The 18264-nt window shown below is 38.1% G+C and overlaps 1 protein-coding gene and 1 long non-coding RNA gene across 3 annotated transcripts in view; both read right to left on the bottom strand.

Moving 5' to 3' along the window:
• Positions 1-12764, bottom strand: part of lars2 (leucyl-tRNA synthetase 2, mitochondrial) — a 45858-nt gene extending 33094 nt beyond the window's left edge. Inside the window, exons 1-2 of one of the 2 annotated variants that reach the window (XM_023963894.2) lie at positions 12637-12764; positions 2722-2966 (exon numbers count right to left, since the gene is read on the bottom strand). In XM_023963894.2, the coding sequence (XP_023819662.1) occupies positions 2722-2955 (234 nt within the window). In that variant the 5' untranslated portion in view covers positions 2956-2966; positions 12637-12764. Of the gene's footprint in view, positions 1-2721; positions 2967-6269; positions 6478-12636 lie in introns of those variants that run through there. The other variant, XM_023963893.2, reaches the window with a different exon arrangement.
• Positions 12765-12987: 223 nt separating this feature from the next.
• Positions 12988-17991, bottom strand: LOC110016761 (uncharacterized). Its single transcript, XR_002874881.2, has 5 exons — positions 17811-17991; positions 16279-16365; positions 13908-13961; positions 13702-13746; positions 12988-13122 (listed from the first exon to the last, which is right to left on the bottom strand). It is a non-coding gene; the product is annotated as an uncharacterized LOC110016761 (long non-coding RNA).
• Between the last annotated feature and the right edge of the window lie 273 nt (positions 17992-18264).

Below are 18264 nucleotides of genomic sequence, written 5' to 3'. Positions count from 1 at the left end.
TGGAGACACTTTTGTGATTGGCTACTCCTTTACTCAGACATGAGCAGCAGCACCCTGACTACATCGATCGAAGACGCTTCAGCAAACGTGACGGCGCAATGCCCACCCCTCAACACTAGGGGGAGTATGCACCTCAACACATCCACAGTGTTACCAGAAATTGGGCAGTTTTGGTTCTAAATTTGCGGATAAAAGTGGCTTTGGGCGAGTGTGCATAATTCAGGTGATTTTGTGGTCGGTTCGGAAATTTTCATCTTCTCATGAACGTATAGTAGTGGTCTAAGTTAGGCTGGGTGGTTGTTGGAGTTCCACTAAGCTTCTATGAACTGGAGTTGCCATGAATGCACCATGCCGCGTGTGGGAGGGGCAACAAGCTAATGTTTTTAGCCTGATAGCCACATGGAGCGGTTGATTGTGCTTATATCAGTCACAATGCATGGATGCACAATGTACATGGAGAGTGTTAAGATGTCAGAAACGTCATCACAGGAAAGGTTCAACATTTTCCCTGAGAGGGAAAAATAAAATCAGAGGACCTGATTATAATCATCATTGTCTCATTGAAAATAGAAAAATATCATAAGGTTCAGGAGGCCAGAGCAGGCTTGTCCCGCTTTGCGTAGCTGCTTGGTCTGACTGTCGGTCCGCCAGCTCACCTCCCGCGAGCCGACATCAGGCACGATGTGAGCTATAAGTGAATGGCGTAAGAATGAGGAGTGTTTCAACCGGGGACTTCGAGACGTGGATGACCGGAGCTCCTCTGTGGTTTGGTCCACACAAACCCTCAAACTACAAAAACAGAGTCGTACATGTTTGCATCTTCTGCAGCAGACAGATTGTTTGACTCTATTTGATCTCTAATGTAACCAAAGCCGCGCGGATATCGCTGAAACATATAATCTCTCTGACTGGCACACCGCTGAGCGGGTATCGAGGTCGATTTCCATGGATGAGCCAATGAGCGTTTAGATCCCGCCCACTTTCACTGATTGACAGAAAGACCCATTCTGCTGAAAAAGCTCTTCATGAAATAAATACGCCATTGTGAAAAAACAGCAACATGAAATAAAAACAAAGCTACTCTGGAAAATATTGATTTTGAAATACGAGCTTCTGAAAAAAGACAGAATTATAATAATATTCAACATGATTAAAAATGAATATTTTAAAATGCTGTTTTAAAATAATGAACAGGTTTTTAAAGCAAAATGAAATATATTGAATAATAAAATGGCTAATTTAAAATCAGTGTGCAGGTTTTTCACAATTTCATGATCTTTTTATATGTTTATGAGAGATTTATTGGTTTATTGTGTATTTGCATGACGTCATATTTATTTATTTAATTAAATATTTATTTATTTAATTATGAACAGTATAGGACTCCATATGACCGGGGTACAGAGCCAAAAGCAATAGTGTTGTCTTTTAAACATTTGAATTGTCCTGGACTTCCACTGGGGTCACCAATGTTCTGGTTGGACTTTAGTGACCAAATTCTGGATTCCATCTTACCAAAGTTTTTGTTCATAAAAACACTGACTAAAAGCCTAAAAATGAAGTCACAAACCAGTCAGAAATCAGCAAAGTGGGTCCACTTTTGTGAAGTATTTTGGGCTTGTGTGCATCTTGGATCTAGGGTTTCACTTTCCTACTGTGTTGGGCTCTGTGTTACTAATTTTGCTGTTTGTCTTTTTTTTTTTTTTTTTTTGCTGTGGCTTATATTCTAACATTCCATCATAGCAAAACTGTGAGAAGAAAACGATCTCGGCTGGACGTTTTGCGTGCATGCCTGTCTAAAGTCGTATTTCCGAGTCCTCCAGCATCTTCACTCGTACTGGAGGACCACATTGTTACTGTTGCTCCACATGGACCTTGTCCTTTGTCTTTTTGACCATTTTTATTCCATTACATGAAATCCGATGCAAACCATCTACAAACAAACTAAAGAAGAACTCTAAGCTTTGGTCTTAGCTGTATGGTTTACACCACCTCCTACCTGTTTGTGACCTCTTTGAAAACAAAGACAAGCATCCAAACATTTGACATTTCATATCAATAAATTAAAGTAGTCAGGCAGTACTGGACAAGATTTGCTTTTAAAGTTTAGGATTAAAGCCTCTTAACAGGATTCTCTCTCATGTTAGGTCTGTAGCTTCTTAGTACGAAAGCATGCCTGCCTACAGGTCACAGTCTGAGAGCAGGACAACCTGCGGGAGTCAGAATTTGGGTAAAATCTAGTTTTTGTTAATAGCACACCAGTCACTTCGGCCACTCATTTATTGATATGGATTCACTTTAATATCTTAAATTTGATCTATCTGGAATTTTTACAACAAAAAGCTCTCAAGCAGCTTGATAAAAACTGAATTCCCTATTTGAATCTGAATTCAAGTTGTTGGTTTTCACTTCTGAACCAAAGGGTCTTCAAGTTTTACATCTGCACAAAAATTGCTTTTAATAATCTACAAAAAAGCCAAACTGTTCAAATAAAGTTGTCGTTATTCTTGTCGGTTTGGTAGCAAAAAAACAAAACCAAAACAAAAAACTGAAGGAAGCATCAAGCTCATGTTGTGAGTTTATAAGAGTCCTCAGTGAATGCATTCTAGGTTTTTTTATGACTCAAAAATGTTGAGATTAAGGTTTATAGTATAAAAAGGGGAGGGGGGGGGGGCTCCCATGCAGCCCCTCCCCTCCTGATTCAACATAAAGCCCTCCTACCTCTTCCAGTGCATCCTTCTGCCACTGCGCCATAACACGTGGATGCCACCACCGTTCCACTCTGCACCTGGTCTCGCTTCGGTAATCTGTGTCCCACACTCCTGTCTCGCTGAATAAGGTGCGGGTGTGGGGGGTCCGCAGGCGCCGAACCGGACCCAACTGAAGAGTTGTGCAGTGGCTGAACCGGGCTGCACACAGCATGGGCCGTGGCAGCTTGGCCTGTAGCGCCTGCATGATGGCGTCTCCTGCAAAATAATAGAGCGGCGTGAGGTGGGAGGTACAGGTGGACAGTCACGGCGTTCTGACTGCAGATCTAACTACAAGCAGGATTACAAAGCTCACATTAAGTAGGTTTTTTTTAAGGATGTAAGCAAATATCAATAGTCACATTTACCCACAATTCTTTACACAGCAAGATCTTTAAAATAAATTATCTTCATTTCTCTGAGACGAGGCTGTCCACGTCTTTACAGAACCCAGAACGCATGGAGGTGCCAGAACGGAGCTGGCCCGGCCCAGTGAGCTTCAGCCAAAAAAAAAAAAAAAATCACCTACTTCTCCAACAAAAAACAGACTTTCTAACCATCCCGGTCTCTGTCTGATACTGTGAGGCAAGAGAAAGTATTTGGTAGTAAATTCAGTCAACTTGACACAAACCACAAAAAAAGCTAAAGAAAAACAATCAATAGAGAAAGAATTAATGAAGGGATCTGGTCAGAAAGTCAACTGCAAGAACACTAAACACATTTCACCTAATATTACCTTTTTAACAACTACAAAAACACTTGAAGATGTGCATAACCCTGGTTTCCAAGGTAACCTGATAAATCTGTACACTGCATCCACGGCAGAGGAGGAAAACTGCTGTTAACCTGAGCTGTCAAGACAATAATATCGCAGCAGTGATGCATGCTGGTCTCAGACAGCGAGACACTGACAGCAGTAAAGATAAGCACAGGAACAAATAGGAAGAAAATGAATCAACATCCATCATCTAAACCTCTTCATCCATGCTGACAACAGATTTCTATCAACTTTGCAAATCAAGATTCTAAAGACTTGTAGCTTTAATTAGATGCAAAATCAGCTTCTTCATCTTACAGTGAAAGTATGATCTGCCTGGGGGGGGGTGGCTTTGTCAACCAGATGAGTATAACAAAAGTTCGCCCTGGCTATCATCCTCCGCCCACCTGCTATTGGGACTTGTATTTTTATTTTTATTTATTTTTTAACTCGCTTCCACCCGATTCTCTGGAGTAACAGCCGAGCATCGCAGCAGACAGAGCCGCTCCCTCCGGCTGCGACGGGGAGCGCCGAGCACTCCAGCCTGGCTGCTTCTCTGACAGTGTGAGTGAGTGGGCAGAGGCGAGATGGAGCAATGTTTCTATGGCGACTGGCTTCATCCATTTGGGAGTTTTCCACGATGAGTGACTAAAAACTTCTGCAAGCAGCCTCTGGCTCTGGCATGTCTGTTTCATGGTCCACAGTACGGTGGCCGAGAGGTGCAAGACGAGCTTACATTTAAGAGACGACAACGATGACAACAACAACCAATCTCGGTACAAATGAACAAATACTGAAACACAACAACGAAAGCCGAGACACGACTTCTAACAGAAAGGAACATAATATAAAACCAAGTTTGTATGATTTTTTTAAAGTTATTTTTTACTGTTTTCTTTATGTGAACGTTAAAAATACATGAGACAGCCCAAAAGCATTTTTTAAATTATATTACTACAATAAAATTACAAAAATGTTTAGCAAGGTAAGGTTAGCGTCCTTTGGGTAGCTACGTTCATTTTTCCTTGCTCTTTGCTGTCGTGTTTTGCACTTGCCGGCCGGCTGCTTAACATAAAGGGAATACCCTTAATATTGTTGTTGTTGCTGTATTTTAAATGTAAGCGTGTCTGGTACCTCTAGGCCACCGTAGTCCAGGGATAAAGTGATGCTTTAGTAAAATTTAATATCACAAATGGAGTTCTGCTTTGGACCAAAAGGTACCATCAGTGCTGGATCAAATCCTTGCTTCTGTTGCTATTTTAGTGTATTAACCAGAATTTCAACCATTTAAAAACTTTACTGAGGCACAAAAAATTTGAACAGGAAATAAAAACCGCCTCATCTTAAAAAGGCTGCACACCTTCCAGAGGTTTTTTTTTTTTGGTCACTACTGGATTATGGTGAACAAACTAAAAAGATTTTCAGGAATTCATTAAAGACTAAACTCTTTACGGCATAAAAAAAATGGTTTCCCTTAAATCATTGCCGCCGTGTCTCCTTTTATTTTTATTCGTCTACACATGGATGCTACAGAACAACTCTTTTCCCCATAATGTGCTCACATGATCTGACGAACATTTGCTCAATAAATTACATGAGCAAGAACACAAACACACACACACACACAAAACCATGGCAGTAGGGGCAACAATGTCTTCAAGGCTTCTTAGCCTTTTTTTTACACTTCCAAAATTGAGCTGGAGGCAATGTAATTAGAATTCTCTACTGATTAATGGAGGCCTGGCATCACAGAAATATAAAGGTGAAAGACGGGGGCCAAACTGTATCCTTTAAGATATTTTTGTGAGGAAAAAAAAAATCAAACACACACAAACAGTGAAGTTATTTCAAATGGAACAAATGTTTAGGTGCTTTAGAGATGTATCTGATGCAATAAGGAACTCCTTCTGGAAACACTCAACCAGAACACAATCGGCTGAAAACGTTCCAGCATTTAATTTGGTTAGATTACGTCAGGGCAAGCAGTATTAACTACTTCTGCCAAAAAGAAGCACAGAAGCCAAAATATGTAGCATTTAATACCATCGTACTAGCTATTTATTATGGAAATCTTTTGGTTTAAGAAAGTTTTTTGTCCCTAAAGCGTGAAAATCTCATGATAGCAAAATATTGGACAGTTGAGGAAATCTCCCCCACTAAAAATATTCCCCCGTGGGTGCTTTTATTTTTAACAAACTGTCCACTTGAAAGAGACACACAGACCATAAGAAAAACGAACGGACCTTTGGAGCTAAACCAGATCATTAACAATCTTTCATCATGACACAAACATTTATTAGTTTGATTATGTTATGCAACCAATTCTAAAATAATCTTTGATTATTTTATTCTGAAATGAGTTTTAATTGCCGTTTTGAGTGTTTTTTTAAAAGACTGGAACTTACGTACACACATTGATTGTATTTTTTAAAAAAGCCATGAAACACAGACAGAGACAGACATCAGAGCTTATTATTATTATTATTATTATTATTATTATTATTAACCCATCTTTCCTCCACTTATTCCAGTTCTAAAACCGTTTTTAGACTAGCAGCTGTCCTGGTTTGCAGAAAAACTGTTCCGGTTCTCGCGTGGATTTTCTGCTCTGCAGTCTAAAAGAAATTGAACTATTATCTATCAATTAGCCAACACAACAAGACGACAAACCGAGACGGCGTTTTTTATTTATCACTTGAACCTTTTTCGCTCGTTTCTGAACTCAACGAAGGAAATAAGACAACAAAGCTGGAAAAGCCACTTACGAGTTGTTGGAAAGCCTCTCCGTTTCCACGCTGAGTTCCATCGAGTATAAAATGACATTAAAGACATGTTGTCTGACGTACACGCTAGCATTAAAACAGTTTTAACCACCTCACTTTCTGCATCGCAACTTCTCCTAGGGCGCCGCCATGTTTGAATTCAATAACCTTTATTAGAAAACAGTACAGAAACATAAACAAAAACTTAAGGCTATTAAAAAAAATTAAATCTACGCTTATCGTTGAATAACTTTTAACTTTTTTCCTCCATATAAAAAAACAATGACAACAAAAATAAATTTCTCGTAGGATGTTTTTTTTTGGGGGCGTGACGTCACTAGGGGCTTGATTTGATGTGAGTTTAAAGTCAAAAACAAAGATTGGCGAAGCATTTGCATAATTTCTTAAAGGTTGCTAGTAACAAAACAAGTTGGGGACGTTTGATTTAAAAGTAGACACAAGTGTTATTCTGCTAGTCACTACATAACTTAATTTAAAAGAGACATGAATGCCAATTGTTCCCTTTGTGGAGACCAAACAGAGAAAGTTCATTATCTTACAGGATCTGCTCACATTACAGGACTTTTTGGAAAGACTGTAGTAGATGTGTTATTGATCGTCTTCATTAGGATCTTTAAAAGGAAAAAAATAAATGATTTATTTTGTTTCTTTAGAAAGCAATAAAGAAAGATTCTTATTTCAGAAAAGAAATGTTGATCACAATGGTAAAATATCAAATCCACAAATAAAAATAAAGTAACCAGAGACCTGCTTTTGTACATGTTTATAATACTGTTTTTTTCTACACTAACCTAGTCATTTAAGTAACTCAACAAACAAAAACTGTATTTAAGGGCATGTATCATGTCATGCAAAATCAACTTTTTTTTGGTCATTCCTCACTATAAACAACCCAAAAGCTGTATTTTTAATCCGTTCATGCATTTCTGAGTATTCCTCTAAAAACCCACACTCTGAGCACCAGCCCCTCCCAACCCACGAAAACATGCAGGTCCTCACGGAGGGGACATAAACAGCTGAGAACAGCCCCTTCCAGGAAGAGTCTGCGCTGCCACCACCCCCTAAGCTAACACACACTTCCTCCGTGGAGCTGATGGTGCTACGCTTTTACTTTAAATGCAGAGTAGCATACAGTAGATTATATACAGTATATCGTACTGTATCTTTCAGTTGTGTTCTGTCTCCAAAAATCCCGGGTCTGAAGGTGCATACAAACCAGAAGCGGCGACTTGCATTTAAGCGGCCACTTTCAATGTAAAGTCTATGCAAACACGCGTAAATTTACCAGAATTTTGAGTTTTCAGGTCCAGAACGCTCGTGATCGCATGTTGCTATACAACTTTTTAAGTCCGATTACCCGCCCTCCACAAATCAGGCATTCATTGATCGTGTGCTGAAAGTTCAACCGGTTTAACTTTTTCACTCTTAATCGTGGCAACATGGGACTGTCACCAGTTGAGGTCTCAGATTTGATAGTGATGTGAATGTAGCATCCTATTCAAAAAACGTGAGTACCAACCGTTGTAAACATGATCACAAAGTACAAAACAATAATTCTCAATATTCCCCTAAAAAAACAAATTACATATTTAGGAATAATGATTAAAAAGAATAATAAGAGTGAATATCATACTAATATTCAGTCCATAATAGATAAAGACAAAAAGATTTTTGTACTGTTGGTTACAAGGAAACATTTTGGTAGAATTCTATTAACAAAAATGGAGAGCATTTCAGGATTAATTTAGAACAGGAACTGGCTTTATTGTCATTGTGACATGCACAATCTATAGATATGTTTTTTTTTCATTTGCTGCTTGAAATTTGTTCTAGTTTTCTATTTGTAAGATGCTATACTGCGTTATGTTTTAGATTTTAATGTTCCAAATGGAAAAAAATGTGTAATTTTAAATTTTGTCAAAAAAATCATGAAGGACAAATTAATTTTAGACTTTTTTTGTTTGGTTGGATTAATATGACACTAAGATGGACATTTATAGGATCAGAGCTGTGTAAACGAAAGGGCTGGAGCAAGATTTGCATCGCTTTGACTTTTCTCATTAGGTTTGATCCCACTGTTGGTAGCGGACGAGGGCTAGTAAACAGCCGCTCCCTGCGTGTGAACACCATCGGCTGAATGAGCGTTCATGAAGTTCAAAAACACGCGTGTAGCGTGTTTTTGAACGCACCACACGCGGCTGATATGAACGCACCTTCACATTGAAACTGGCCGCCTGTGCCGCACGAATCATGTTCGTTGTCTGGGCGCAGCTTTAGGGACAAGCAACAGGTTTCAACGTTAATGCTACAACTAAAACAAGCCTTTCTTATCTTCTTTTTATTATAGAACCTCACTAAAGTTTTTAGTCAACTCCCAAGGCAGCTGTCACACAACCAGAAAATCAATGCTGTAACGAGTGACAGATTCTGACAAAACAACAACAATAAAAAGGTGAAAAGATGTAATAAAAAAAATGTCGGCAATAATTAATCTTAAAACAGTAAAATAGGAACATCACGTGTTATAGCACAAGACCATTGTGGTTAAAAAAAATCAGTCAAACATAAAAAAAACATAATCATATCGATGTCAATATTTAAACTCATTCAAAATACATTTTTGGGTTGTTGCTGTGGAACTACTGAAATGTATTTTTAAAGGGTCAAATAATCTCTCCTTGTTCTTCTTGTTCTGCCATCCTGTTCCCTCAGGGGTGCCTTTTAGGAACCATTTATCTGAGTATTTAGTGTTGTCGTTTGCTTTCTGTGTCTTATTCTTTTCAGAACATGGGATATAATTCAATAAGTAAATTGTCTTACAGGTATATTTTATAAATTACCTTTTTCTCTCATGCTCACTTCTGTAATGACTTTTCTTTTTCATACAACTTGTGGTAAAAACAAAGTCTAAAAATATTATTTTTGAAATTACTATAAAAATGTATATTTTCTATGAGAAGCAGCTCTGCTTGTTTCCAAAGTAACCAAATTTTGAGCATTGAATGTGTTTCGTTTTGTTTTTCACCAGTTTTTGTAACATTTGTTGACAGCTGGATGGCTCAGTTGGCCCTGTGCAGAACTGACACATGGGAAATCAGAGTTTGTTTCCCAGGGGGTGCAATGAGCTTCATCCAGTGTAGGTCCATAAGGAAGACCCTTCACACAACTGCCTAGTCACCCTGTGCCGGTCCCCAGCACAGATTGAATACAGGGTTGGGTCAGGAAGGGCATTCAGTGTATAGATTTCTGTCAAACCGCCTGTGGCAACCCCTGAAGGGATTTGCTGAAAAGGGAACATTTTGTAACTGTTGTGGGGTTCTCTAAGGAAGTCCAGGAAAAACATCCAAAGTGAGCAAGCCATAAGAGATTTCATAGGGCTTTTTTTCTTTTAATAAAGTCTTTGGGGCATACAAAAAAAAATAAAGCAGGGATGAGGGGAAAAATGACGACAACACACCAAAAAGGAAAGTCCAACAGGTTTCTTATGTGAATATTTGTCTGACTTTAGAACAAATCAACTCCTTTGTGTTTTGGGTTCCTACTCTACTCTACTCTACTCTACTCTACTCTACTCTACTCTACTCTACTCTACTCTACTCTACTCTACTCTACTCTACTCTACTCTACTCTACTCTACTCTACTCACTCAGAGTGAGGTACCACCTCTTCTGGCCACTACCACCTAATTAGACATTTTACTCAAAAGAAACAATTATTCTCAGAAATATGTCATTTATCAAAACATTTCACCTCAGCCCTTCATTTAATTTTACATTTAAATTCAAACACAATTAATTCACTTAAACTATACAGCGAAAAGTAAAGATAAAAAAGCAAACAAGTTAAATTAGAAACAGCAGTCTCAAAGACTGACATCAACATTGTATAAACAGGATAAACAAATCCCTCAGGTTGGCTGTCCATGAAGGAGAGGGGGCGTGGCTAAGACGCCCTGCTGCTGGTAAACTTTTGTATGTGTGTGTGTGCTGAAAGCTAGTGATGACCAAGTGTGCACCCAAGGTCTTGACTTTGAGAAATGAAGAGTAATTTGTAAAAAATTGTTGATTCACAGCAGAAGGGTTTGTTCATGATGTTGATGCGTGCACCACCATGTAGGTGCATGTGTGCTCGCTCAGACAGAGGGATGGGGCTGCTCCCTCACAGTAACGTCTGTAACCTGAAATCTTCAAAGTTGGCAACTTTGTCATTTGTTGTTAAGGGCTAAAATTTAACCCCCTAATGAGGAAATAGTTTAACAACCAAAGCTGGTTCTATGCTTTCTGTGGAATTTCATGTATTCATGTTGGTAATTGTGTTAAAAACAATATAATAGTGCAAACTGTCTTTAAAAGTGATCATGTTAAAAAGTATGAGGATCTACTGGAACCAACCATCCCGGTTTTAATTTGAGTTCCTTGATAGTCCTACATATAAATTAAAGCTACTGTTACATAAATTCATGCAACAGAGTTTATTGCAAAATCTTTAATCGTTTCTTTTATGTAATTATTACTGTTTTGTTTTCTTAATTGTAATTGATTATGATAAGAACAGTGGATTGATTTTACAACAAATGACTGATAATGTGAGAGGAGCGTCCAGACACAGCCTGACAGAAGCATATCACAAATCATCCACTTCATTTACAGTTTTTATCTGCATGATCAATGATGATCAGCCATTTTCTTTTCTTTAACATGCATATAGTTTAAATGGTCCAATATATAATATATATGTTGCGTTTAAGATCATGTGATTTTTCTAGGCGTTTTCCATGGCAGATTTGCTTGTTCTTTTGATTGTCACAGAAAAAATAAAGTGGTAACTTGATTATTTCTTGCCTCATTGGTCTAATTTGCTCTTCTTATTTTGGTTTTGTGCCTTTGACCCAGAGTCCCGTATTCTTTTTGTAGAGGACAAAGTTTTGATGTTCTTGTAATTACAAATTACAATTTTTTTTCACATGGATGTTGAAATCCAGTCCTCAACTTTTGTTTAAGTAACCCGTGTGTAAAAGTTAATTGGTCAGGCATAAGCAAAAATCAAAAGGCACTGAGTGTGAGGACAGGAGGAGTGAGCATCTCATCAGTCGGTCTCCTTAAAATGGTCCCTTTGGCTTTCACCTTTGATCTGCCATGCAGGCAGAAGCCCCGAAGTCAGACGATTACTGATGAGAAGAGGAACGGTGGGATATCAATAGCACGACGAATAAAGGAAGTTGGACCTTGTGACGTCAGTGAGCTAAACATGGGGCTCAAACTTGCTGCCATATATCAAAATGAAGCAGGCGTCTGTGCCCAGGGCTAAACAGAACGCTGCCTCTGAGAAGAAATGAGAGGGAAAAAGGGTTCTGATTTCTGGTTTCTGACACAGTTCGGATGCTAACTTTCCATTTACAGTCAATCAGTAGCCTGCAGGCACACAGACGAATGTGATACTGACTTGTGCACCACTGAACTGTTTCCTCTTCAGCTGCCGACTCTGCTGACGTCTGTGTGACTTCTCTGTATTTCAAATCCAGCCTTTCAATAAATAGAATGCTGTGGAAATTTGTCCTTGCAGCTGAACATTAAAAACCTGATATTCTGTTTGAATTTTTTTTTTTTGGACCTCTTACAATTTTCTGAGTATGCTTGGATTTGGTTGTTGTTTGGTTGGTTGGTGAGCTGCATATTTATTCACATCTGAACATGAAGATTACTTCTCCAACTGTCACTGAACATCTACATTTTTTAGAGTCAGCACAAATGTTTAAGGTTTAAAAAAAACAAAAGACCTTCACTCTCAAGCGTGTGGTGCGTTTAATCTGTTTATTTAAAACACTATTTGTTCATCCTTTTAATTTTCAGACAGTAGAGGAAAACACACTACAACATAGTGGAAAGTATATTTAAATACAAAAGTAATGTTAATTCTTTAAAATCCTCATTAAATAATACTTTCTTTCATGACTTGACAAAAAACAAATCAAAGCCCAGTAGAATGTGTTGGGCATCTCCTTGTTAAGTTATTTCCATGATAAAAAAGATTTTGTCTAAGGTATTGCGACACGACTGTTGCAAAACTTATTTATTGAAAAGCAAAGAAGTGTGAGTTTCATGTTAAGTCCACTACATTTCTGGGGTTGGTGGTTTCTGCAGGTAAGATCCACATGGATGCTGTTAAAGTTGAGGCGGTATTAGAGTGGCCCACAGCGGAGACTCTCAGGGTTTGCTAACTTTTATTGTTGTTTCATTAGAAACTACAGTCAGGTCGCCTCCCCTCTGCATGTGTTTACGTCTAGTAAAGTGAGGTTCAGTTGGTCTGATGCTGCTGACCAAGCATAGATTAGCTTCAAGACGTTACTCACCTCCTCCCCTGTTGTCGTGCCAGACCCCGTTAGGCAATTTATTGTTGAAGTTGATGCCTCAGAGTCAGGGGTTGGGGCTATCCTCTCACAACGCTGCCAAATAGGCAACAAGGTCCATCCAAGTGCCTTCTTCTCCCGACGTCTCTACGGCAGAAAGTAATTACAACATTGGGGACTGTGAACTAACTGTCAAACTTCTCCAAAATGGTCCATTTTATTCCATTACCCAAACTCCCTTCTGCCATGGACTCCGCCAGCAATTCAAGGCTTGTCTCTGGTAAAAATTCTGCCAGGTACTAATGAACAGACGGAGAGACTTAACCAGCAGCTGGAGATGTCCTTGCAGCCGCTCTGTGGCCATCATCTTGGGCCAGAAATGTGGTCTGGGTAGCCTTCCTTCCTCTGCCACAGGGTTGTGACCCTTTCAGGTGGTTTATGGTTATCAGCCGCCTTTGTTTGGACCCCAGGAGATGGAAGAGACCATACCTTCAGCCATAAAGCATACACCATGTAAAGTATACACCATTTACCATGTGAAAATCTAAAACTGCCACAATTGCATACTTGAACATTGATTTAAAAACTGTTGTTTGACAGTCAGTGTGCCAGCATGGTTCCAGAACTGATTTATACTAAAATCTTTAAATCATAGTCATTCACTTCAAGATCAGCAGTGGTTCATGCAGAAATGGATTTTGCCTTCGTACATTCTCCCCTGCTGTGCTGGACTCGGCTGATCATGGTGTTCCACTTCAATCGTTTTATGAGTCAGCTGATAGATGACTGCAATGATTTCCATCGTGCTTGTGAACTTTTCTGTGCATCTTAAAATTTTTTATTTAGATCTGTTGTTTTCTGGGTTATTTTTAAAAATGTCTTGTACATTTTTCCTAAGTGAACCTCTTTTTCTGTGTTGAAGGGATTTCTTGTAATTTTGCAGATTTTGTTTAGGTTTTTGGTCCTAGTTTGTGCCAGGTTCAACAAAATCAAATATTTTCCAATTTCTTAGTAAATTTTAAAGTAGGCCCAGTAACATACTGGCAACTTATCCAGGGTGTACCCCACCTTTATCCAACAGTAGCTGGGACAGGCTCCAGCAACCCCATGACCCTGAAACGGATTAAGCAGGTCAAAAAATGGATAGATGGATGGATCCGAAAATAAATAAGACTGGGATAAAAAACTGAGCTTAAAACTTTGATAATTAAATTTAAATTGTGACTAAACCATGTACAAAAAGAGCAACAAAAGAGGTGACAAAAGCAGATAACCTGATGAGGCTGAACTGAAAATCAAGCACTGAAAGTCCCACTCCATCTTTTGATCTGACAGGAAGACCAGAAGCACAGAATCACATGAAGAACTTTTTTCAGAGGTTGCTAAAAGAAGCATCTCTCACAATGACAGCAAAAATGACACAAACAAACATGGAAGTCTACTCCTTTTGTCTCGTTTCTGAGCTGGCTGCAATATCAGAGCAGCTCTCACTGCTCCACAGGCAAAAACCTGTCTGTTTTCCAGCTCTTTTGGTTGCAAAGATGAAACCAGACTAAGTATTTAGTTAGCAAGCTAAATATTTAATGTTAGGTTAAATGTTGTTTTTATTCATACGTTTAGTTTACAGACTAAACATTTAAAATAAATTTGTATAATTACATTTTTATAAAATTAAACATTTAGTTTGTGAATTAAATATTTAGATCTAACTTAGAAATTTATTTTCCAATCTAAACATTTAAGTTCGATAGCTAAATATTTATTTGTTACATAAATATATAAGTCGAAATTAGATATTAAGAACAGATTTTAATATTTAGCTTTTAACTAAATATTTAGTTCCAACCTAAATATTTAGTTAATATGCAAATCTTGTGGCCAGTGCATGTATTTGTGCTATACCGATTCACAATAAGTCCAACCTGCTGGCAAAAAACATCGGACGAACCATTTTAACTATTTTTTTGTTGTTGTTGTTGTAAATAGGTGTCTTCTTAGGGCATTGCTTCAATTTGGAGACCTGTTGGTACACCCCTCTCTGCTGGAACACCCGTGACACCCTCGCCTCGAATGGAACTTTTCTTTTTAAAATATTTCTGGAGATCTGTTCACTTTTGTAAAGTCTACAACCGTGCCGATTTGGTCCACAGGCTTCTGTCTGGTTCATTAATCACTATCGTTAAAGTCCCCCTCCAATGACAATCACGTTTCTTGAGTTTTTGACATGTACTTGTGGCATTTTTCTTATGAAAGAGAACAAATGTAATAAAAAAACTTTTTCATTTTTGCATTTCTGAGTATTTCTCCTTTTCCAATCGCTGTCAATTAAACTGAGGCTCAGTTTGAATTAATGAGCTGATCTAATGTCACAAGGACCCAGGAGCACATGCACATTGTACAAGATCCCTGATCAGCCCCCGCCCAGCAAGCAAAAGTTCAGGTGGGAGAAGAGAAGATGCATTGCTGCACTACTGCACGTATTTTAAGTCCATCCAGGGCTGGATTTTGTTATTAGCAGCAAATATTTAAAAAATATTTTTAATATGATTGAAAAGTATTTCAAAAAACGTGTGAATCGTCACTTTCTTTACGGCACTTTTATTTATGACATTTCATTTTATAAGTTGTTCAGGTAAGTTGCATATGCATCAAATCAGTTCTGAGCCACAGCCAGTGCTGCTTGCTGCTGTGATGTAGCCTAAATTATGATGTGATTCAAAGCATTTTTCATGGACTTATCGAAGTTTGGGGTTTTTGTGTGTAATTTTACTAAATAGCAGGGTCTGGTACACACATTTATTTTGTCATTCCACACATTGTTAGAAGCGTGTCGATTTGGAACCAAAAATATGTCACTTTTTTGTTCTAACCCCGCCATGATGTTTCAGCCAGAGGTAGCTGGACCCAGTTTACGAGTTATAAAGGCTAGCTTTGCTACGCTAGCTTGTATGATTATAAAAAAATAACGTTCAACTTTAAATTGAACATTCAGTTAGTAAATCTAACATTTCTAACATTTAAAAATGCACAAACTAGACAGGTGAAACCTGTTTTTTTTTCTCCTAAAACACTCAACAGTACCAAAAAACCAATGTGCAGATCCCGTTTTTTTTTATAAATTTAAACAAATATTACATCAAAAGTCACAGTAAAAGTCAGAATATAGGTCAGATATGAAAAAAACCATTTTAATTTATATCCTTTCAAGAAAAAGTCTGCAGCACCAAAATCAATAGTTTTAGACATTGACACAACTCAGATTTATATAGATTATATATTTTAAGTATTTGCCTATTTTTCAGATTAAATGTTTCATGGGCTTTAATTGGTTATAAATAAAATATTACTGAGTTGTCTGCTGTTAAGATTAGGCTTTTTAGAAACTTATTTTCCTAAATTACATAATTTTCTGACCACTTTACATTTAAAGGGAATGTATTTGTATCTTACACTGGGAGCAGGTGGAGACTATACAATCTGTCCTCAGCCTTTTTGATTTGATATAAAATGTTCAATCACTTTGGCACTTCTGTTTCATTTTATTCTTTGTTTTGAAATTAAACAGCAAACTTAAATGTCTTTTTATTTTGGATATGAGGAGGCCGTGTGTTGTTTTATTGCACAAATCACTTCTGCATCACGCACCTGCCCCACCTTCTTTCTTCCGTCATGACAAACATGTCATGTTAATCACCTCGTCTGTCCTCGATTCCAAGAACAATTGAATTTGACCTGCAGAAAAACATGACAAATGACATCACAGAGATGCCGGAGCAGCAATGCTTTTTGTCTTGACTTGTATCATCCTATCCAGGCTGATGTTTTATTACCACAGTGTTTCACAGTCAGCCCTAATGAGAGGTGGCCAGCAGATCCACAGAAACACAATCTCACACCATCTCAGCTCCAGTGGATGGAGGTCTGTGACGCTGGCAGCTCTCTGTGCAGGAATGAACATGCTCCTGCAATCCTGATAAGTGTGATTTTGAATCCTGAACTGATTTCAGATTGACAGCCTCATGCGAGGCTCCATTTAGAAAAACATTTTGTTTTAGTAAAGCCGAGGAACTTTGCAGCAGGAACCAGACAAGTCCACTAGGATCTAGATATACAAACTGCGGGATAAATAAAATGCCTCTGTTGCACACAAACTATGATGCATTTCCGTTTTCTTTATGTCTGGCTCCCCACCAACTAATAATACATAAACCATCAGATGTAAAGATGTGAGTCCTTCTGCAGGATTGATATTGATGCAAGGAATAAAGCAGAACTGAGAGTCAAACAAGAACACTGAGATTTCAAACTGTCCTTTCAATACCATTACTTCAAATATTACACAACAGGTGCTGAGAAGTGATTTAATTGTTCTCATTTGTGTTTCATCCACACAAAAAAACAACAGTTTCTCTTCAGAACTCAATTATGGAAAAAAGCTTTCCTCTCAATCCATTTGACTAATAATTTATTTATATTGGTGCTTTCATCTTTATATTCTTTAGATCTTTTCCATAGTAAAGTAAAAGGTCTATGGAAAGTCTTTTCCATTGTAAAGTTTTTGTTAAATTTCATGAATTCAACCCCCCCCAACCAGCCATTTTCCTCAGTCTTCTGAAGGGTCATTGTGTTTGTTCACAACTGATCTAAGGGGGTGATGACAACTCTTACTCGCTATTACACTTGGATAGCATTTGCAAATGAGATTTGTCAATTTTTTAGTAAAAATGCATCTCCAATTAGTTTTGGATGAGCTGCAGATTTTCTTTTTTTTTTAAATCAGTGAGAGGTGCTATATAAATAATCATTTCTGACTTTAATTCATAAATAAATTGAATTCCCTTTTAGAGAAACAGTGAATTCATTTGTGTTGTCTATTCTAGATAGAAAACTTTTAGCTTCAACTGGTGACAAATCCCAAAAGCAAAAATGACTTGTTTCCAGTTTCTCTTCAAAAATATGTCAGAAATGTCTGAGTTCTAAATCAAAAATTACATCAAACCTAAATAAGTTACAGAAAGATAATTTAATTCACAAAATATACTTTTTTAGTCATCCTAGGTAGCAATATGTTAATTGAATCTAGCTAAAAATGACCAATTTAAGTTAGCAAGTCCGGGGAGGGGGTATAAAAAGATCAACTGTTAAAAGTCAGTTAATCTTTTAGTGCTGTTACTTACTAATTTTTTTTTGACCTCCTGATTCAGACGTTCCGCTTGGCCGTTGGACTCTAGGTTTTGACCTGACGTTAGGCTGATGGTGATGCTCAGGCCTTCGCACATTGCTCTCCATACTTGGAACGTGAATAGAGGACCCAAGTCCAACACAATGTTTCTCAGGAAATCCATAGTACCGCAAGACCTGGTGAAGAAGGTTGCATCGGTTCAGGGTGTGCAGTTTGGGAGGGCTGGATTGGTGTGGAGTGTATTGAGGGTAACTATAGGCAGTGGAGCGCGGGGACCGGGAACACATCAAGTGATCCAATTACCGTAAATGGCTAACGCGATGGGTGATTCCATATCCAGGCTCTTGTCATGTCATACCAGCTCCTTCTGCAGCTCTTCTGAGCTCAGCTCAATGGGAAGACACAAACAAGACTCCACTCAGTGCGAAGTCTTGTTTGTGTCTCTGCCC

The sequence above is a fragment of the Oryzias latipes genome, chromosome 16 (assembly GCF_053564925.1).
Source record: "Oryzias latipes strain Hd-rR chromosome 16, Olatipes_Hd-rR_3.1".
Classification (NCBI taxonomy): domain Eukaryota; kingdom Metazoa; phylum Chordata; class Actinopteri; order Beloniformes; family Adrianichthyidae; genus Oryzias; species Oryzias latipes.
The sequence above is the reverse complement of the archived record's forward strand: the minus strand, read 5'-3'. Positions and strand labels throughout refer to the sequence as shown.